Below are 22348 nucleotides of genomic sequence, written 5' to 3'. Positions count from 1 at the left end.
AAAAGAGGAGTGTTGAGAGAGGGAGCTATAGCTGGAAAAGAGGAGTGGTGAGAGAGCGAGCTATATCTGGAAAAGAGAAGTGTTGAGAGAGGGAGCTATAGCTGGAAAAGAGGAGTGGTGAGAGAGCGAGCTATATCTGGAAAAGAGGAGTGTTGAGAGAGGGAGCTATAGCTGGAAAAAGAGGAGTGTTGAGAGAGCGAGCTATATCTGGAAAAGAGAAGTGTTGAGAGAGGGAGCTATAGCTGGAAAAGAGGAGTGGTGAGAGAGCGAGCTATATCTGGAAAAGAGGAGTGTTGAGAGAGGGAGCTATGGCTGGAAAAGAGGAGTGGTGAGAGAGGGAGCTATAGCTGGAAAAGAGGAGTGTTGAGAGAGGGAGCTATATCTGGAAAAGAGGAGTGTTGAGAGAGGGAGCTATAGCTGGAAAAGAGGAGTGTTGAGAGGGAGCTATGGCTGGAAAAGAGGAGTGTTGAGAGAGGGAGCTATGGCTGGAAAAGAGGAGTGTTGAGAGAGGGAGCTATAGCTGGAAAAGAGGAGTGTTGAGAGGGAGCTATAGCTGGAAAAGAGGAGTGTTGATAGAGGGAGCTATAGCTGGAAAGGAGGAGTGTTGAGAGAGGGAGCTATAGCTGGAAAAGAGGAGTGTTGAGAGGGAGCTATGGCTGGAAAAGATGAGTGTTGAGAGAGGGAGCTATAGCTGGAAAAGAGGAGTGGGACGAGATGGGAGCTATAGCTGAGAAAGAGGAGTGTTGAGAGAGGGAGCTATAGCTGGAAAAGAGGAGTGGTGAGAGAGCGAGCTATATCTGGAAAAGAGGAGTGTTGAGAGAGGGAGCTATGGCTGGAAAAGAGGAGTGTTGAGAGAGGGAGCTATAGCTGGAAAAGAGGAGTGTTGAGAGGGAGCTATAGCTGGAAAAGAGGAGTGTTGATAGAGGGAGCTATAGCTGGAAAAGAGGAGTGTTGAGAGAGGGAGCTATAGCTGGAAAAGAGGAGTGTTGAGAGGGAGGTATAGCTGGAAAAGAGGAGTGTTGAGAGGGAGCTATAGCTGGAAAAGAGGAGTGTTGAGAAGGGAGCTATGGCTGGAAAAGAGGAGTGTTGACAGAGGGAGCTATAGCTGGAAAAGAGGAGTGTTGAGAGAGGGAGCTATAGCTGGAAAAGAGGAGTGGTGAGAGAGCGAGCTATATCTGGAAAAGAGGAGTGTTGAGAGAGGGAGCTATAGCTGGAAAAGAGGAGTGGTGAGAGAGCGAGCTATATCTGGAAAAGAGGAGTGTTGAGAGAGGGAGCTATGGCTGGAAAAGAGGAGTGGTGAGAGAGGGAGCTATAGCTAGAAAAGAGGAGTGGGGAGAGAGGGAGCTATAGCTGGAAAAGAGGAGTGTTGAGAGAGGGAGCTATATCTGGAAAAGAGGCGTGTTGAGAGAGGGAGCTATAGCTGGAAAAGAGGAGTGTTGAGAGGGAGCTATGGCTGGAAAAGAGGAGTGTTGAGAGAGGGAGCTATAGCTGGAAAAGAGGAGTGTTGAGAGGGAGCTATAGCTGGAAAAGAGGAGTGTTGAGAGAGGGAGCTATGGCTAAGAAAGAGGAGTGTTGACAGAGGGAGCTATATCTGGAAAAGAGGAGTGTTGAGAGAGGGAGCTATAGCTGGAAAAGAGGAGTGTTGAGAGGGAGCTATAGCTGGAAAAGAGGAGTGTTGAGAGAGGGAGCTATAGCTGGAAAAGAGGAGTGTTGATAGAGGGAGCTATAGCTGGAAAAGAGGAGTGTTGAGAGGGAGCTATAGCTGGAAAAGAGGAGTGGGACGAGATGGGAGCTATAGCTGAGAAAGAGGAGTGTTGAGAGAGGGAGCTATAGCTGGAAAAGAGGAGTGGTGAGAGAGCGAGCTATATCTGGAAAAGAGGAGTGTTGAGAGAGGGAGCTATAGCTGGAAAAGAGGAGTGTTGAGAGGGAGCTATGGCTGGAAAAGAGGAGTGTTGAGAGAGGGAGCTATGGCTGGAAAAGAGGAGTGTTGAGAGGGAGCTATAGCTGGAAAAGAGGAGTGTTGAGAGGGAGCTATAGCTGGAAAAGAGGAGTGTTGATAGAGGAGCTATAGCTGGAAAGAGGAGTGTTGAGAGGGAGCTATAGCTGGAAAAGAGGAGTGTTGAGAGGGAGCTATGGCTGGAAAAGAGGAGTGTTGAGAGAGGGAGCTATAGCTGGAAAAGAGGAGTGGGACGAGATGGGAGCTATAGCTGAGAAAGAGGAGTGTTGAGAGAGGGAGCTATAGCTGGAAAAGAGGAGTGGTGAGAGAGCGAGCTATATCTGGAAAAGAGGAGTGTTGAGAGAGGGAGCTATGGCTGGAAAAGAGGAGTGTTGAGAGGGAGCTATAGCTGGAAAAGAGGAGTGTTGAGAGGAGCTATAGCTGGAAAGAGGAGTGTTGATAGAGGGAGCTATAGCTGGAAAAGAGGAGTGTTGAGAGAGGGAGCTATAGCTGGAAAAGAGGAGTGTTGAGAGGGAGCTATAGCTGGAAAAGAGGAGTGGGACGAGATGGGAGCTATAGCTGAGAAAGAGGAGTGTTGAGAGAGGGAGCTATAGCTGGAAAAGAGGAGTGGTGAGAGAGCGAGCTATATCTGGAAAAGAGGAGTGTTGAGAGAGGGAGCTATAGCTGGAAAAGAGGAGTGTTGAGAGGGAGCTATGGCTGGAAAAGAGGAGTGTTGAGAGAGGGAGCTATGGCTGGAAAAGAGGAGTGTTGAGAGAGGGAGCTATAGCTGGAAAAGAGGAGTGTTGAGAGGGAGCTATAGCTGGAAAAGAGGAGTGTTGATAGAGGAGCTATAGCTGGAAAAAGGAGTGTTGAGAGAGGGAGCTATAGCTGGAAAAAAGAGGAGTGTTGAGAGGGAGCTATGGCTGGAAAAGAGGAGTGTTGAGAGAGGAGCTATAGCTGGAAAAGAGGAGTGGGACGAGATGGGAGCTATAGCTGAGAAAGAGGAGTGTTGAGAGAGGAGCTATAGCTGGAAAAGAGGAGTGGTGAGAGAGCGAGCTATATCTGGAAAAGAGGAGTGTTGAGAGAGGGAGCTATGGCTGGAAAAAGAGGAGTGTTGAGAGAGGGAGCTATAGCTGGAAAAGAGGAGTGTTGAGAGGGAGCTATAGCTGGAAAAGAGGAGTGTTGATAGAGGAGCTATAGCTGGAAAAGAGGAGTGTTGAGAGGGAGCTATAGCTGGAAAAGAGGAGTGTTGAGAGGGAGGTATAGCTGGAAAAGAGGAGTGTTGAGGGAGCTATAGCTGGAAAAGAGGAGTGTTGAGAAGGGAGCTATGGCTGGAAAAAGGAGTGTTGACAGAGGGAGCTATAGCTGGAAAAGAGGAGTGTTGAGAGAGGGAGCTATAGCTGGAAAAGAGGAGTGGTGAGAGAGCGAGCTATATCTGGAAAAGAGGAGTGTTGAGAGAGGGAGCTATAGCTGGAAAAAGAGGAGTGGTGAGAGAGCGAGCTATATCTGGAAAAGAGGAGTGTTGAGAGAGGAGCTATGGCTGGAAAAGAGGAGTGGTGAGAGGGAGCTATAGCTAGAAAAGAGGAGTGGGGAGAGAGGGAGCTATAGCTGGAAAAGAGGAGTGTTGAGAGAGGGAGCTATATCTGGAAAAGAGGCGTGTTGAGAGAGGGAGCTATAGCTGGAAAAGAGGAGTGTTGAGAGGGAGCTATGGCTGGAAAAGAGGAGTGTTGAGAGAGGGAGCTATAGCTGGAAAAGAGGAGTGTTGAGAGGGAGCTATAGCTGGAAAAGAGGAGTGTTGAGAGAGGGAGCTATGGCTAAGAAAGAGGAGTGTTGACAGAGGGAGCTATATCTGGAAAAGAGGAGTGTTGAGAGAGGGAGCTATAGCTGGAAAAGAGGAGTGGTGAGAGAGCGAGCTATATCTGGAAAAGAGGAGTGTTGAGAGAGGGAGCTATGGCTGGAAAAGAGGAGTGTTGAGAGAGGGAGCTATAGCTGGAAAAGAGGAGTGGGGAGAGAGGGAACTGTAGCTGGAAAAGAGGAGTGTTGAGAGAGGGAGCTATAGCTGGAAAAGAGGAGTGTTGAGACAGGGAACTATAGCTAGAAAAGAGGAGTGTTGAGAGGGAGCTATGGCTGGAAAAGAGGAGTGTTGAGAGAGGGAGCTATGGCTGGAAAAGAGGAGTGTTGAGAGAGGGAGCTATAGCTGGAAAAGAGGATTGTTGAGAGGGAGCTATAGCTGGAAAAGAGGAGTGTTGAGAGAGGGGGCTATAGCTGGAAAAGAGGAGTGTTGAGAGAGGGAGCTATAGCTGGAAAAGAGGAGTGTTGAGAGGGAGCTATAGCTGGAAAAGAGGAGTGTTGACAGAGGGAGCTATAGCTGGAAAAGAGGAGTGGGACGAGATGGGAGCTATAGCTGAGAAAGAGGAGTGTTGAGAGAGGGAGCTATAGCTGGAAAAGAGGAGTGGTGAGAGAGCGAGCTATATCTGGAAAAGAGGAGTGTTGAGAGAGGGAGCTATGGATGGAAAAGAGGAGTGTTGAGAGAGGGAGCTATAGCTGGAAAAGAGGAGTGTTGAGAGGGAGCTATGGCTGGAAAAGAGGAGTGTTGAGAGAGGGAGCTATGGCTGGAAAAGAGGAGTGTTGAGAGAGGGAGCTATAGCTGGAAAAGAGGAGTGTTGAGAGGGAGCTATAGCTGGAAAAGAGGAGTGTTGATAGAGGGAGCTATATCTGGAAAAGAGGAGTGTTGAGAGAGGGAGCTATAGCTGGAAAAGAGGAGTGGTGAGAGAGCGAGCTATATCTGGAAAAGAGGAGTGTTGAGAGAGGGAGCTATGGCTGGAAAAGAGGAGTGTTGAGAGAGGGAGCTATAGCTGGAAAAGAGGAGTGGGGAGAGAGGGAACTGTAGCTGGAAAAGAGGAGTGTTGAGAGAGGGAGCTATAGCTGGAAAAGAGGAGTGTTGAGAGGGAGCTATGGCTGGAAAAGAGGAGTGTTGAGAGGGAGCTATAGCTGGAAAAGAGGAGTGTTGAGAGAGGGAGCTATAGCTGGAAAAGAGGAGTGTTGATAGAGGGAGCTATAGCTGGAAAAGAGGAGTGTTGAGAGGGAGCTATAGCTGGAAAAGAGGAGTGGGACGAGATGGGAGCTATAGCTGAGAAAGAGGAGTGTTGAGAGAGGGAGCTATAGCTGGAAAAGAGGAGTGGTGAGAGAGCGAGCTATATCTGGAAAAGAGGAGTGTTGAGAGAGGGAGCTATAGCTGGAAAAGAGGAGTGGTGAGAGAGCGAGCTATATCTGGAAAAGAGAAGTGTTGAGAGAGGGAGCTATAGCTGGAAAAGAGGAGTGGTGAGAGAGCGAGCTATATCTGGAAAAGAGGAGTGTTGAGAGAGGGAGCTATGGCTGGAAAAGAGGAGTGTTGAGAGAGGGAACTGTAGCTGGAAAAGAGGAGTGTTGAGAGAGGGAGCTATAGCTGGAAAAGAGGAGTGTTGAGAGGGAGCTATAGCTGGAAAAGAGGAGTGTTGAGAGAGGGAGCTTTAGCTGGAAAAGAGGAGTGTTGAGAGAGGGAGCTATGGCTGGAAAAGAGGAGTGTTGAGAGAGGGAGCTATAGCTGGAAAAGAGGAGTGTTGAGAGGGAGCTATAGCTGGAAAAGAGGAGTGTTGAGAGAGGGAGCTATAGCTGGAAAAGAGGAGTGTTGATAGAGGGAGCTATAGCTGGAAAAGAGGAGTGTTGAGAGGGAGCTATAGCTGGAAAAGAGGAGTGTTGACAGAGGGAGCTATAGCTGGAAAAGAGGAGTGGGACGAGATGGGAGCTATAGCTGAGAAAGAGGAGTGTTGAGAGAGGGAGCTATAGCTGGAAAAGAGGAGTGGTGAGAGAGCGAGCTATATCTGGAAAAGAGGAGTGTTGAGAGAGGGAGCTATAGCTGGAAAAGAGGAGTGGTGAGAGAGCGAGCTATATCTGGAAAAGAGGAGTGTTGAGAGGGAGCTATAGCTGGAAAAGAGGAGTGTTGAGAGAGGGAGCTATAGCTGGAAAAGAGGAGTGTTGAGAGGGAGCTATAGCTGGAAAAGAGGAGTGTTGATAGAGGGAGCTATATCTGGAAAAGAGGAGTGGTGAGAGAGCGAGCTATATCTGGAAAAGAGGAGTGTTGAGAGAGGGAGCTATGGCTGGAAAAGAGGAGTGTTGAGAGAGGGAGCTATAGCTGGAAAAGAGGAGTGGGGAGAGAGGGAACTGTAGCTGGAAAAGAGGAGTGTTGAGAGAGGGAGCTATAGCTGGAAAAGAGGAGTGTTGAGAGGGAGCTATGGCTGGAAAAGAGGAGTGTTGAGAGAGGGAGCTATGGCTGGAAAAGAGGAGTGTTGAGAGAGGGAGCTATAGCTGGAAAAGAGGAGTGTTGAGAGGGAGCTATAGCTGGAAAAGAGGAGTGTTGAGAGAGGGAGCTATAGCTGGAAAAGAGGAGTGTTGAGAGAGGGAGCTATAGCTGGAAAAGAGGAGTGTTGATAGAGGGAGCTATATCTGGAAAAGAGGAGTGGTGAGAGAGCGAGCTATATCTGGAAAAGAGGAGTGTTGAGAGAGGGAGCTATGGCTCGAAAAGAGGAGTGTTGAGAGAGGGAGCTATAGCTGGAAAAGAGGAGTGGGGAGAGAGGGAACTGTAGCTGGAAAAGAGGAGTGTTGAGAGAGGGAGCTATAGCTGGAAAAGAGGAGTGTTGAGAGGGAGCTATGGCTGGAAAAGAGGAGTGTTGAGAGAGGGAGCTATAGCTGGAAAAGAGGAGTGGTGAGAGAGCGAGCTATATCTGGAAAAGAGGAGTGTTGAGAGGGAGCTATAGCTGGAAAAGAGGAGTGTTGAGAGAGGGAGCTATAGCTGGAAAAGAGGAGTGTTGAGAGGGAGCTATAGCTGGAAAAGAGGAGTGTTGATAGAGGGAGCTATATCTGGAAAAGAGGAGTGGTGAGAGAGCGAGCTATATCTGGAAAAGAGGAGTGTTGAGAGAGGGAGCTATGGCTGGAAAAGAGGAGTGTTGAGAGAGGGAGCTATAGCTGGAAAAGAGGAGTGGGGAGAGAGGGAACTGTAGCTGGAAAAGAGGAGTGTTGAGAGAGGGAGCTATAGCTGGAAAAGAGGAGTGTTGAGAGGGAGCTATGGCTGGAAAAGAGGAGTGTTGAGAGAGGGAGCTATGGCTGGAAAAGAGGAGTGTTGAGAGAGGGAGCTATAGCTGGAAAAGAGGAGTGTTGAGAGGGAGCTATAGCTGGAAAAGAGGAGTGTTGAGAGAGGGAGCTATAGCTGGAAAAGAGGAGTGTTGAGAGAGGGAGCTATAGCTGGAAAAGAGGAGTGTTGATAGAGGGAGCTATATCTGGAAAAGAGGAGTGGTGAGAGAGCGAGCTATATCTGGAAAAGAGGAGTGTTGAGAGAGGGAGCTATGGCTCGAAAAGAGGAGTGTTGAGAGAGGGAGCTATAGCTGGAAAAGAGGAGTGGGGAGAGAGGGAACTGTAGCTGGAAAAGAGGAGTGTTGAGAGAGGGAGCTATAGCTGGAAAAGAGGAGTGTTGAGAGGGAGCTATGGCTGGAAAAGAGGAGTGTTGAGAGAGGGAGCTATGGCTGGAAAAGAGGAGTGTTGAGAGAGGGAGCTATAGCTGGAAAAGAGGAGTGTTGAGAGGGAGCTATAGCTGGAAAAGAGGAGTGTTGAGAGAGGGAGCTTTAGCTGGAAAAGAGGAGTGTTGAGAGAGGGAGCTATAGCTGGAAAAGAGGAGTGTTGAGAGGGGGAGCTATAGCTGGAAAAGAGGGGTGGGGAGAGAAAAGAAGGGGTGAGGGAGAGAAAGGATGGTAGAAAGAAGGCAGAGAGAGGGAGAGAAAAGAGGAGAGACAGAGGGAGAGAAAGGAGGGGTGGTTGGAGAAGAGAGAAGGAGAGTTGTAATGCATGTGTGTGTCTCCAACATAAACATTATCATTCAGGCGAGAAAGTTATTGACAGGTGTCGTCAACAGGGGGCTGCCGTTGTTTGTTTTCAGTGGTGTGTGTGTGTGTGTGTGTGTGTGTGTGTGTGTGTGTGTGTGTGTGTGTGTGTGTGTGTGTGTGTGTGTGTGTGTGTGTGTGTGTGTGTGTGTGTGTGTGTGTGTGTGTGTGTGTGTGTGTGTATGTGTAGTGCCCATGGCGTTTGTGTCTGGCTGTGTAAAGCTGATAGAACAGAAAGGAGCACGTGTTTGCATGCTGTGCTGAAGCTCACTTATTTCTCTCTTTTATATTGAAAACCAACAAGCCTCCATGGAGGAAAGTGGACTTGAGTTGAGCACCATACATCACTCTAAACGTTCATTACTTTCTGTGTCAATTTAATGGCCAATTAGTCATCAGCAACAATTTGAAACAATACATTTTCTAAACGACCAGGAAAAGGGAAATCAGACAATGAAAAATGGAGTGAGATCAAAGTTATTAATTATTGGCATTTGGAGGTTCATTATTAAAAGTCAACGGGTGGGTTTTCAATCGGGTGGTACGGCATTCAAATCAGCGGGAAGAGATTAAAGTTTCAGCATTAAAACACTCCACAGATTAAACATTAACAGTTTATTTAAGCTTTGATTTGTTTCAATTGTTTCATTTAGTTAAACACAAATAATAGGCCTGAAACATGGAAATGGTAGTATGATCATACTAGGTTTGGGCTCAGCACACACACACAAACACACACACAGGTGTACGGAGGATGTGGGCTTACAAGTGTGTGTGTGGAATGAGCATGTATGTTATGTCTATGTGTCTGTATAATGTCATTCCCTATGTCGTGTGTGTATGAACTGCATTCGTGATTGGAGGGGAAGGCGTTATTGCAGGTAACAGGAAATTAAGAAGAGATCTTTGAAAGTCCTGAAGGTGGCTCCTCATTTACAAAAGGCAATTGGAATCAATGTTAATTAAAGCACAACAATGCAATAACTGTCATCTCATTACAGGGAATAATAAAATTCAAATCACAACGTCACTCTCTCAAATGCCGACTGGTCTTTGTCATTGCTAATTGAATCCCTTTGAGAAAGAAAATTACAATTGAGTTTAGAGTGATCATTCCCCTCGTTTCCTTGCCTCATCCCTTTCACTCAGTTGTAGACTGTTGCTGGTGGGTTTGGGGTTGGCGTGAAGGGGGGTGGAGCTGTGGAGGGGGAGATATAGGGGCCGGAGGGGTATTGGGGTTTGTTACACATGACATATGAAATGAGGAAAGATCTAACAGAATCTCAGAATCACGCCATCCATGCCCATGTGCACTTGTTTTCTGTGTCTGTATTTCATTTTTTACCTTTATTTTACTAGGCAAGTCAGTTAAGAACAAATTCTTATTTTCAATGACGGCCTAGGAACAATGGGTTAACTGCCTTGTTCAGGGGCAGAACGACAGATTTTTACCTTGTCAGCTCGGTGATTTGATCTTGCAACCTTTCGGTTACTAGTCCAACGCTCTAACCACCAGGCTTCCTGCCACCCCGTATTCAGGTCCTATAGTGAGTAGAGCCAACCCACTTGTTTTTGTATTCAATTGCCATATTCAATCCGATTGCATTTTGTCTGCTATGCACACATTTTGGCAATGTTCCAGTGTTTGCAGAGACCACATTCCCTAAATGCTGCATATGTCGCCTCAATCGGAATTTACCTTTAAATATTAATCGCGCTATAATGCAGATCTTCCATGGTTCGGATTGAATCTAGACCTTAATCTTAGCACCCAGAACCAAACGATTATGGCCTTCTGTAACTGGGAACAGTTATGTTTTTGGCTTCTGTCTTTGTGTGCCTTCGTTTTGCCAGAGTAACTAACCCCGACGGCGGGTAGTTAGTAGTAGTTAGTCTAGCCAGCTATCTAAACTTGTAGTAATCATGGCTGAATACCAACCGGTCACGCATGGTGCATGCCCCCTTTCAAGGGGCCACCTTTATTTTGTTAGTCATTCTCACACCGATATCACATTAACATGACATAAGTCGTTACAAAATGTGTAGAAATGCAGGAAATGAGCTTTGAAAATGCCAAAATGTGACTTTGCCCCATGGCAAAATGTGTACAATTGCAGAAAACTTCCTTAAAAAACATTCATGGCATATTTTTTTGAATTGCAGTAAGTCAACTTTCTCCGCCGTCAATTAAAATGTTTTGCCGCGAGGTGGCGGCCCCCCCCCAACCAGATCTTGGGTAGGGCATCCAAAAGTCATCCAACTGGTTGTTCAATTCTGTTACATGAAACAGTGTGTGTGTGTGTGTGTGTGTGTGTGTGTGTGTGTGTGTGTGTGTGTGTGTGTGTGTGTGTGTGTGTGTGTGTGTGTGTGTGTTTGGGATGTGGAGAGTTCAGGTGGTCAGTCCACTTCAAGTGTTCAGCAGTCTTGATGGCTTGTAGATAGAAACTGTCTCTGGGCCAGTTTGTATTAGACCTCACCTTGTGGCTGGGGTGTGTGGGGTACGTGTGGTTTGTGTGGCTCCAGTTACCGTGACCATCTCTTCATTGCTTATCGTAAAACAGTGATTATGAGAGAAAGAGAGGGAGAGAGCAACACGTTCTCCTACAGCATATACAATTGAATTACAGCCACAATCAATCTGATTTATGCACTTACACACACAACACACACAAACACGCACGCACACACAAACACACAGAGCGAGAGAGAGCGAGAGAGAGAGAGAGAGAGAGAGAGAGAGAGAGAGAGACACAGGAATAGAATAACATGTAGCCTAGAGATAGAAACACAGAGAGAGGGAGAGAAAATACACTTAAGCAATCCCTAAGGTCTTACTAATACACATTAATACACACTAATACACACTAATACACATGCCCAAACTCACAATTCAGTAAAAAAAAAACATACTCACACCCTCAAAAATGCACGAACACACTACACACACACTGTTTCCTTTGCCAAAGGGTGCTACAGCAAACGAAGCTTGATGGATTGATTTCATTTGTATTTTTTATTTATTTCACCTTTATTTAACCAGGTAGGCCAGTTGAGAACAAGTTCTCATTTACAACTGCGACCTGGCCAAGATAAAGCAAAGCAGTGCGACAAAAACAACAACACAGAGTTACACATGGAATAAACAAACATACAGTCAATAACACAATAGAAACATCTATATACAGTGTGTGCAAATGTAGTAAGATTAGGGAGGTAAGGCAATAAACAGGCCGTTGTGGTGAAATAATTACAATTTAGCATTAACATTTGAGTGATAGATGTGCAGATGATGATGTGCAAGTTGAAATACTGGGGTGCAAAAGAGAAAGGGAAAAAACCCAATATGTGGATGAGGTAGTTGGGTTAGATGGGCTGTGTACAGGTACAGTGATCGGTAAGCTGCTCTGACAGCTGATGCTTAAAATTAGTGGGAGATATAAGTCTCCAGCTTCAGTGATTTTTGCAATCCGTTCCAGTCATTGGCAGCAGAAAACCTGAAGGAAAGGAGCCAAAGGAGGAGTTGGCTTTGGGGGTGACCAGTGAAATATACCTGTTGGAGCGTGTGCTACGGGTGGGTGTTGCTATGGTGACCAGTGAGCTGAGATAAGGCGGGACTTTACCTAGCAAAGACTTATATATGAATGACCTGGAGCCAGCGGGTTTGGCGACGAATATGTAGCAAGGGCCAGCCAACGAGAGCATACAGGTTACAGTGGTGGGTAGTATATGGGGCTTTGGTGACAAAACGGATGGCTCTGTGATAGACTGCATCCAATTTGCTGAGTAGAGTGTTGGAGGCTATTTTGTAAATGACATCGCCGAAGTCAAGGATTGGTAGGATAGTCAGTTTTACGAGGGTATGTTTGGCAGCATGAGTGAAGGATGCTTGGTTGCAAAATAGGAAGCCAATTCTAGATTTAATTTTGTATTGGAGATGCTTAATGTGCGTCTGAAGGAAAGTTTACAGTCTAACAAGACACCTAGGTATTTGTAGTTGCCCACATATTCTAAGTCAGAACCATCCAGAGTAGTGATGCTAGACGGGCGGGCATGTGCGGGCAGCAATCGGTTGAAGAGCATGCACTTAGTTTTACTAGCATTTAAGAGCAGTTGGAGGCCACAGAAGGAGTGTTTTATGGAATTGAAGCTCGTTTGGAGGTTTATTAACACAGTGTCCAAGGAACGGCCAGCTTTATACAGAATGGTGTCGTCTGCGTAGATGTGGATCAGAGAATCACCAGCAGCAAGAGCGACATCACTGATATAAACAGAGAAAAGAGTCGGCCTGAGAATTGAACCCTATGGCACCCCCATAGAGACTGCCAACGGTCCGGACAACAGGCCATCCGACTTGACACACTGAACTCTATCTGAGAAGTAGTTGGTGAACCAGGCGAGGCAGGCATTTGAGAAACCAAGGCTGTTGAGTCTGCCGATGATTGACAGAGTCGAAAGCCTTGGCCAGGTCGATGAAAACTGCTTTACAGTACTGTCTTTTATCGATGGCGATTATGATAAAGTTTAGAAACTTGAGTGTGGCTGAGTTGCACCCATGACCAGCTCGGAAATCAGATTGAATAGCGAAGAAGGTACGGTGGGATTCGAAATGGTCGGTGATCTGTTTGTTAACTTGCCTTTGAAGACTTTAGAAAGGCAGGGCAGGATGGATATAGGTCTGTAACAGTTTGGGTCTAGAGTGTCTCCCCCTTTGAAGGAGAAGTGGTGGGGGGGCTTGTGAAAGTTTCTGCGGGGGGTTCGGAGCTGTTGGCCTGGGGTAGGGGTTGCCAGGTGGAAAGCATGGCCAGCCGTATAAAAATGCTTATTGAAATTCTCGGTTATCGTAGATTTATTGGTGGTGACAGTATTTCCTAGCCTCAGTGCAGTGGGCAGCTGAGAGGAGGTGCTCTTATTCTCCATGGACCTTAAAGTGTCCCAAAACTTTTTGGAATTACGATTCGAACACACCGACTGCGTCTTGCGTTTCGATACACCGGAAGTACAATCATTTCCAATGGAACGCTGCATTTGCCTTGCAGCATTGCGTTGCAGAGGCAGTTGCAGTGCGATAAATCGAACGTATGCATCAAATTGTATGCATAGACTTGACAGAAAGTAGCAAAATATGAAAGTAGATTTTTTTTTGCACACATAATTCAGTAAAAATGTGGGATTACATAAAAACAGTTTGATTGCATAATTTCTTTACATTTTGTATTAATTTATTTGCCAAGTATATTATTTATTCGATAACATCCACAAATGAATTGTGAGAGCCTATAATATAATTTCCCTCCAAAATGCAGTAATGCAATAATAAAGTCAAGATAGCAGTGTAGGCTCTTTCAACAATGAGACCAACGTTGAGGAAGGTGGTCTTGATCTCGCTGTTGGGCCGGGACCTGCCCCGCCGAAAGCGCAGGTCTGTGTGGGTCCAGAGTTGGTTAAAGTCCCGAAAGCAGGCAGGGGAGTTCCACCGTCTAATTCAAGAGCTTCGACTGTTTGGAGAGGAATTCCGAAGTTACTTTAGTCTGGACCGAAGCCAGTTCGATCACCTGCTCCAGATGGTTGGAGCCAGGATCACCCGGATGGATACAAACTACCGGGAGTCCATCAGCTCAGTTGAACGCCTGGCGATTTGTCTCCGGTAAGCTACATTCTAGTACATCTTTTAAAGCCTTTGATACCATAATTGACTGATATTTGATACATTGTTTTTATGTGCAACCTAGCTAGCTAAAGGGCTCTAGTTAATAGTCCCTATTTGACATCAGATGTACTTTTACAGAATGTTCATTGGGACTATAACTTTTCCCAAAGTTGGTTTATAATCCTTTTTTAATTATGCAATGTTACCAAATGAAAGGAAAGGTGCCTTCTCCCCTGATGAAGGTAGACTAGTCTTCTCCAGGACCCATTGTTGTTCAAGACAGTTACAGTCATTCATTACATTCTTATTGTACTCACATACACTCTTAGAGAAAAAGGTTCCAAAAGTGTCCTTCTGCGTTCCCCATAGGATAACCATTTTTGGTTCCAGGTATAATACTTAATACATGGAACCCAATAGGGTTCTACTTGGAACCAAAAGGGGTACTACCTGGAACCTAAAAGGGTTCTCCTATGGGGACAGCCAGAGAACCCCTTTAAGTAGATAGTACCATTCTTTCTAAGAGTAGAATTGGCCTGGACTAGTTTATTGATATAGTCATAGACTGAATTGTACTGTTTCAAGGCATTGTTAATGATGGTTGATGAGTATTACAATATAATTAGTAAAGCATAATAAACAGTAATGAGGTAGCTATACGAGTAGATATAATATGTGGGTGGAATTCAAGTTATACACAATATTGATCATTATTTTGAATTATATTTTAGATTCTTGGCAACAGGGGACTCTTACAGGACCATTGGATTCAGCTTCCGAGTTGGACAGTCCACGGTGGCAGGCATTGTCCCCTCTGTGGCACAAGCCATTTGGGACTGTCTGGTTGGTGAATACATGCCTGTCCCCAAGGAGGAAGACTGGAGGGCCATCGCTGCCGAGTTCCTAGAGAGGTGGAATTTCCCCAACTGTCTTGGCTCCATTGAAGGGAAACATGTAGTAATCCAGGCTCCACGGTACTCAGGTTCGCAGTTCTACAACTACAAGGGTACATATTCAGTTGTACTCTTGGCTGTAGTAGATGCCATCTACTGTTTCCGTGTTGTCGATGTTGGTGCTTACGGCAAGGGAAGTGATGGCGGGACCCTCCGGGACTCTGCCTCTGGCCAGGCACTTCAGGATGGCTCCCTGGATATTCCACCACCTGCATCACTAGCTGGGGCTGAATACCTGGGATCTGTTCCCCACGTCTTCGTCGGCAATGAGGCCTTCCCTTTGCGACCCATCCTAATGAGGCCCTACGCTGGACGCCAGCTGCCATTGCCAAAGTCTGTAAGGATCTTTAACAAATGACTGTCCAGGGCAAGGTTAGTTGTTGAATGCACCTCTGGGATTCTGGCAGCCCAGTGGAGAATGTACCGGAGAGTGCTTGGTCTTAGCACCTCAAATGTCGATGCCTGCGTGAAGGCCACATGTGTTCTCCACAACTACCTGCGGAGGTCATTCCAGGAGCCGCTCCAGATGGAGATGGGCACGCCAAATGGTCATCTTCCTGATGTCACCAGGGCAGGTGCCAACAACGCCCTCAGGCACTCCAGGTGAGGGAGAAGCTGACCACCTACTTCTCATCGCCAGCAGGTGAAGTCCCATGGCAGTATGCCGTGGAGTGAAACGGCTCTTTTAAGAGCCCCATAACACAAAGGTTATTTTACGAATCATCCACCGTTGTCCATAAAGTTGCATTTTTCCCCCAGATTACTTTATGTATCATTGTCTCTCTTCATTTGGAAGTTATATTTGAGTGAAATTTGGGAGTAAAGACCACACCTTAACCCCTTCCCTCTCCCATTAACGTCAGTATTATACACACCTGGCATGGTACACCAGGTGAGCGGGAGCACTAATTAAGGTTATACGACATATAGTTAGTATGATAACAAAGGGAAAGGGTAACCTAGGTAACCTAGGGTCCATACAAATAGTACAGTTTACCACCATGTTCACTGGCCTGACAAAATACAGGTGGAAAAAAACTAATTAGGAAGAGATTATTATTAATTACATCTTGTCTTAGATCAGCAAAGGTGTAGGGAAGAAATAAGCAGATTAAGTCTAAATTAGATATTAATAAACAACTGAAACAACTGACTATGAAAACATTATAATTTAATAAGTATTCAAGTACAGGAAAGAACATGACAGGTATGTGTGTTGTAAAAATGTTTAAAAAAATAAAACTATTGAAAGAGGTGTGTGTGTGTGCGTGTAAAAAATTTATTTTTTTAAATGAATGTGTAGCCTGTAATCTGTAAGAGAACAGCAAGAGCATGTTTTTTTGGCACAACTGTAGACCGATACAGGGACTACTCATAAAGCCTAGACGTAGTAGGGGAACTTCAGACATGGCCATAAAGAGAGAGAGGGCAGGGTACTGGAGATCTGAAGTACGAAGAGGTGTGTGTGTGTCTCTGTCTCTGAGAAAAAGGGAATAATATGTAGCCATAACACAGCTAAACTGTCACGTTCCTTCAAAATCGAACCCAGAAGCAGACCAGGACAAGGAGAGTAAGAAGGTGAGTATTTATTTACAAGTGAATGGGTAGATATATCCAGGTGGCGTAGCGGGCAGCGGTGGTGAGTTGATGGGAGTAAATAGGTGGATCCAATGGGGTAGCGGAATCCTCCGACGACCAGGCGGGAATGGGGTAAATGATCCGGGTGAGTAATGTTCATGGCTAACGATCCGGCAGGGAATGGATGTCAGGTCCGGGCTTATGAAGAGGAGAGATGATGATCAGGACCAGGTGTGCAGATAGCTGATGGGATACAGCTGCGAGTCATCAGAACTCCCAACTGGCTACATTGCCCGGCAACCAGACAGGGTGCGTTCCAGGACGCCGGAAAAAAACACTCCAGGATAGAACACAGGCAAAAAACAGACTCAGGAAACGGGATTCGTGACATAAACAAACAAATGGCCCCTGGACGTCACGGACCAGTCGATGGAACAGAACTTCACAAAAAGTTTCACCCTGGTTTTCAAGTGGTTTTAAATGGAAGAAATATATTGACCTTTAGTCTCGTAAGAGACCAAGAGCATCTGTGAAAACTCTGCATGAGTTTCAATTCAGAAATCTATGTAACACTAATAATTCTATCCTAAGACTTTATAAACAAATGACTTTATGAATTGACTGAATTTAAGCAGAACTGACGTGTGTGAAAAGAAAGGTACAATGAGGGAGGTCAAAACAACAACCAGACAACTCCTCTTCCTGTCCTTCCTGTGAGCTGGTCGGCCCCGGCAACTCCTCTCCTCTTCCTGTCCTTCCTGTGAGCTGGTCGGCCCCGGCAACTCCTCTCCTCTTCCTGTCCTTCCTGTGAGCTGGTCGGCCCCGGCAACTCCTCTCCTCTTCCTGTCCTTCCTGTGAGCTGGTCGGCCCCGGCAACTCCTCTCCTCTTCCTGTCCTTCCTGTGAGCTGGTCGGCTAAATTGACTCCATTTCTGAAAGGGAAGAGAAAAACAACTCATACAAGCTTAACATAATATGACACCTTAAAAGGTGAGATTTATGTTAACTAAATACTGCTTGTATAGTGTAGTTAGTGGCATAAATATAGGAACAGTGTGGTAAAGTTGGTAATACTTGCTGTTTACTCATGGAGTTTGTATTTCAGATCAAAAGATGAATATGACAGGCAGATATTTCGACAGCAAACTGTTTTAGGATATTTTCTAACCCAGAAACAACAGCTATACATTTGCCTCATATTAATACTTTGATCTGAAATACCAATTATCCTACATGACTATACTGTAAAAATGAACTACTTTACTTCACTGTCGCACACTTATGACACTACCTGTGATGTGGAGAAAAAAAAACGTACCATTGAACTCGGCTTCGAAAAGCAGCTGATACATTTTAACCTTGACTGCTGCTTTTCTTTGCTGAGGCAGCCTCTTCAGTGTTGGCACCAGGCTCATGGCAAAGAGGGTCTCTTCATCCTCCTTCCTGTGAGCATCAGGTTGGGCTGCATCCCTCTCGACGGCTTGGAGGAGCCTCTGCTGAAATGAGTTGAGTGGATCTGGGGGCTGGTACCTCCGATGACGCCTGGTGTGACGTTGTTCCTCTTCATTTCTCTCTCTGTTTCTCTCTGTTTCTCTCCACGGTCACATCCTGTTCAACGAGGTCCTCACTGGTCACATCCGTGAGGTTGATAATAATCTCAGGTGGTCCTAGATCCAGAGGTGCTTCCTCCATTTCATCATCTTCCATGGCTGCACCGGTGGTGGTCATACTCGTGGATGATGTTGTAGAGGGTCTCACTCCACCGGTGGAGGTGATGGTCGCATTTGTAGATGACGTTGAGGGTCTTGATGCACCGGTGGCGACAACACTTGTGGATGACGTAGTAGAGGGTCTGGCTGTAAAATTGCCACTCGTTGTCCCAGGCACAATAAATGGATCCAGAAAAGAAAGAATGTGGCAGAAGCGTCAAGGCTGCTGGCCTGAAGCTGCTGACCCAGACCTCTTATCTTTCTCTGCCCTTCTCTCTCTCTCTGATACCTGTCCCTGAGTCCTCTCTACTTCCTCCCACAGTCTTCTTCTACATAGACATGAACATGATAAGCCAAACCATTACCTAGCATAACTATAGTTATTAGATAGCTTCAACCAAGATGGCGTAGCAGTCGGACGTGTGTTTTGTCTTGTCCCGTCCTGTATAGTGTAAATATAGTTTTTTCCTCGTTTTTTTCTGTATATATTTCGTACATATTTTAATCTCACTTTCCAACTACAGGCTGAATATACTCTCCTGCAACCCGCATCACCCAATGTGGTACGGATCTGCTTTTTCTATACTTTAGAATCTGAACCCTCATCAGAAGCTAGCCAGCTAACTAGCTACTAGCTAGTAGCTAGCCACTGCTAGCGGTCTTCAACGCTAACTAGGACACCAGCGCGACATCTACCCAAAGCATATCAGACTGCTTTTTCTCTACCACATCTCCGGATTCCTATCGCAAGCTCTGAACCTTTACACCGGATCATCGCAACTAGCTAGCTGCAATCCGAGTGGCTACTCCTGGCTAACGTCTCTGTCCCAGAGCAAACACCAGTTAGCCTGGAGCTAGCCTCGAGCTAAGCCCATCTCCCGACTAGCCGAAGAGGTCCAACAATACCTATTTTGCCAATTGGCCTGGACCCTCTACTGCCGACACAGAGCCCCGCCGATCCATCACGACTGGTCCGCCGACATAATCGTCCGAGGGGTTTCAACAGGCTTTTCCGCTGCGACATCGCCAAAGATCCATCTGCTGGCCAAGGCCCGCGAGCTTTCTGAATCGCTGTATCTCCAGCTCACCGCATGAAGAGGAATAAACAGACTCACCCCATCGCGACGTCCCCCAAAGGTTAACTCTCTAGCCCTCGCTATCTCCCTGCTTGCTAACTCGGCCTGCTAACGGCTAGCTTGTCAAGCTCCGGTCCGCTAACTGCTACCTTGTCTAGCTCGGGCCTACGAACTGTTAGCTTGTTAGCACAGGCCTGCTAACCGTCTGAACCACCGCATCCCAATCACTCTCTGACCCCATTTACTTTATCTCTTTTTGATTTTTAATTTGTTTATACCTTCCGGAAACCTGCCTCACCCAATGTGATACGGAATTGCTATTACTTTACTCTTATTTTTATTTTTATGACACACTCAAGAACCTCCAGACGGTAACCAGCTAACTAGCTACAAGCTATTTAGTCATTGTTAGTTTTTAAAAAACCTGGATAACACTCGCCAGCCCAGCCTCCCTGCCCATCCACCGCTGCCCCCTGGACACTGATCTCTTGGCTACATAGCTGACGCACGCTGGACTGTCCATTAATCACGGTACTCCTTTCTGCTTGTTTGTCTTACCTGTCGGCCCCGTTGCCTAGTCAACGCCATTTTACCTGCTGTTTGTTGTGCTAGCGGATTAGCCTCGCCTACTGTTTTTAGCTAGCTTTCCAAATTCAACACCTGTGATTACTGTATGCCTCGCTGTATGTCTCTCTCAGATGTCAATATGCCTTGTATACTGTTGTTCAGGTTAGTTATCATTGTTTTAGTTCACAATGGAGCCCCTAGACCAGTGGTCACCAAACTACGGCCCGCGGGCCGGATACGGCCCGTCAGCACATTTGGCCCGGCCCTACCAGAGACGCTATCGAATTTTTTTCCTATTTGGCCTCCAGAAAAAAAATCCTAGGCCCGGCCCTGTCAAAGAGAGAACGGAATAATGGCGAAAAGGTTAGGTAAGAGAAAAATTGATTCAGAATGCAGGGTATTTAACCTGCAGTGGACAAACGATTTTTTTTTTGTTCAATGCAAAGAAAAGGCTGTTTGTCTCATCTGTCAAGAGACGGTGGCGGTATTCAAAGAATACAATCTTCGCCGACACTATGAATCCCGTCACAAAGACAAGTACGATAGCTTGCAAGGCCAAATACGAGCAGACAAACTCTCAAAGCTAAAAAGTGGACTACTATCTCAGCAGAATACATTTGTACGCCAAGCTCAGCTGAACCAGGCATCCGTTCGGGCCAGCTTTCGGGTTGCTAAACTGATAGCAAGAAGCGGTAAGCCTTTCACTGACGGAGAGTTTGTTAAGAAATGTATGGATGCTGTCGCAGAGGAGGTGTGTCCCGAGAAGAAAGATGCATTTAATGCCGTAAGTCTGTCGGCGAGTACAATCACCAGACGCGTTGAAGAAATCGGGAGTAATGTATATGCCCAGCTGCAGCAGAAGACGAAAGAATTTGACTTTTTTTCATTAGCACTGGATGAGAGCACGGACGTGCAAGACACAGCGCAACTGCTCATTTTATTCGTGGAGTTAGCGCAAACTTTGAGATATGCGAGGAGCTGGCAGCCCTCCAAAGTCTCAAAGGGACTACAACGGGAGAGGATATTTTTGACAAAGTGTGCCAAACCATGGAGAAGTTGGACCTGGACTGGTCAAAGCTAGCTAGCATCACGACTGACGGGGCTCCTAGCATGGTGGGCGAAACTCGCGGTCTAATAGGACGCATGAACCGGGAGTTGGAAAAAGGGGTCTCACCGCCCGCTACGAGTCCACTGCCTAATTCACCAGCAAGCACTGTGCTGCAAAGTGTTGAAGTGGGATTCTGTAATGAAGGTTGTGGTGTCGTGCATAAACTTCATCAGAGCAAAGGGACTTAAACACAGGCAGTTCCAAGAATTCCTGTCTGAACTGGAGTCTACGCACGGAGATGTGCTGTACTACACAGAGGTCCGATGGCTGAGCCGGGGCAGAGTTTTGAGGCGTTTTTACGAGCTGCTACCCGAAATTAACGCATTTCTTCATTTAAAAGACAAAACGGTCCCAGAGCTGATCGACCCAGAATGGAAATGGCACCTCGCATTTTTAACAGACGTGACAGAAATACTTAACAGCCTTAACTTGCAGCTACAAGGCGAGGGGAAACTCATTTGCGACATGTATTCACACATAAAAGCATTTGAGGTGAAATTAGCGCTGCTTTTGGAACAAGTGAAAAAGCTCAACTCCGTCCATCTTCCTGCTACCCAAAACCTGTCGACAGAGAACCCAGCGGTCCCGTTCCCAGCTGAAAAGTGCGTGGAAGCACTGGAAATGCTGAAGGCGGAGTTCGGTGTGCGATTCAGTGAACTACATGTTCATGCAAAAGAAATCCGTCTTTTTCAGAACCCCTTTGTTGCCGACATTGATGAAGCCCAGCCTTCATATCAGTTTGAGTTGGCTGAGTTACAGAACTGTGATGTTCTGAAAGACGCATTCAAGCCCAACAGTCTCATTGACTTCTATGCCGCCCTCCCAAACGACACATATCCAAACATCAAAAAACACGCAATGAAAATGTCCACAGTTTTTGGCAGCACGTATATCTGCGAGAAAACCTTTTCTCGCATGAAACTGCTGAAAACCCAGATGAGATCAAGATTGACAGATGAACATTTGCATCAGTGCTTGAGACTGGCTGTAACTAGAATGGAACCTGATATTCAACTTCTCACCAGCCAGATGCAGGCCCACAGTTCACACTGATGAACATACATAGGTAAGCTCACTTTTCTGACATGAATGAGTCATTCTGAGCATAAACAAATATAATCATAATAAAATCTACTGGGATAAAATCCATCTTTACAACCATACTGGTAGTGAAATGTATTGTGCTGTGTAGGTGCTGTATCACTTAGTTCAGTTTCTCAACCTGCTTCTTTTGTGGTTTTCACAGGGAAGTTGATGAGAGAGAGCTGCAAACAGCGGTGTCTACAAGCCTACTGGAACCTACAAAAGGATTATAAGGAAGGAACACAAGAACTTTAAGAGACTGCTCATATGTGTCAGAGAGATTCTGCTCTGACAACTGAGCTGAACTTTTATCTGTTAAGATTGTGCATGGCACGACAGAAAGTTAATGTTCCATGGCTTTTTTTTCTATGAAGAACCCAGAGAGAGTTATTTAGTTATTATTTATTTCCTGTTTTTTCTGTGAAGAACTCAGAGAGGGTTATTTAGTTATTATTTATTTCATTAATAGTGTTATTATTTGTTTCCTGACTTTTTTCTGTAAAGAACCTGGAAAGGGTTATTTGGTTATGTGTGGCTTTCTGGAAAACAATAAATTTTTTAAGCTCCCCTACGATCGTCACACTTTTTCTGTTACAAACTGACACCGGCCCCCCATCAGAGAAGGGAAAAGTTATGTGGCCCTCACAGGAAAAAGTTTGGGGACCCCTGCCCTAGACCCACTCTGCATACCTCTGTTACCTCCTTTGTCCCACCTCCCACACATGCGGTGACCTCACCCATTACAACCAGCATGTCCAGAGATACAACCTCTCTCATCATCAC

General features: G+C 46.1%; 1 protein-coding gene across 1 annotated transcript; it reads left to right on the top strand.

The window, feature by feature from the left end:
- The first annotated feature begins 20563 nt into the window (after positions 1-20563).
- On the top strand, positions 20564-22132 carry LOC135575021 (general transcription factor II-I repeat domain-containing protein 2-like). The gene is made up of 2 exons (XM_065027148.1): positions 20564-21548; positions 21729-22132. The coding sequence occupies exon 1, from the start codon at positions 20621-20623 to the stop codon at positions 21533-21535; it is 915 nt and encodes a 304-aa protein (XP_064883220.1). The 5' UTR covers positions 20564-20620; the 3' UTR covers positions 21536-21548; positions 21729-22132.
- The last annotated feature ends 216 nt before the right edge of the window (positions 22133-22348 follow it).

This window comes from Oncorhynchus nerka, linkage group LG14, assembly GCF_034236695.1.
Source record: "Oncorhynchus nerka isolate Pitt River linkage group LG14, Oner_Uvic_2.0, whole genome shotgun sequence".
NCBI lineage: Eukaryota > Metazoa > Chordata > Actinopteri > Salmoniformes > Salmonidae > Oncorhynchus > Oncorhynchus nerka.
The sequence above is the reverse complement of the archived record's forward strand: the minus strand, read 5'-3'. Positions and strand labels throughout refer to the sequence as shown.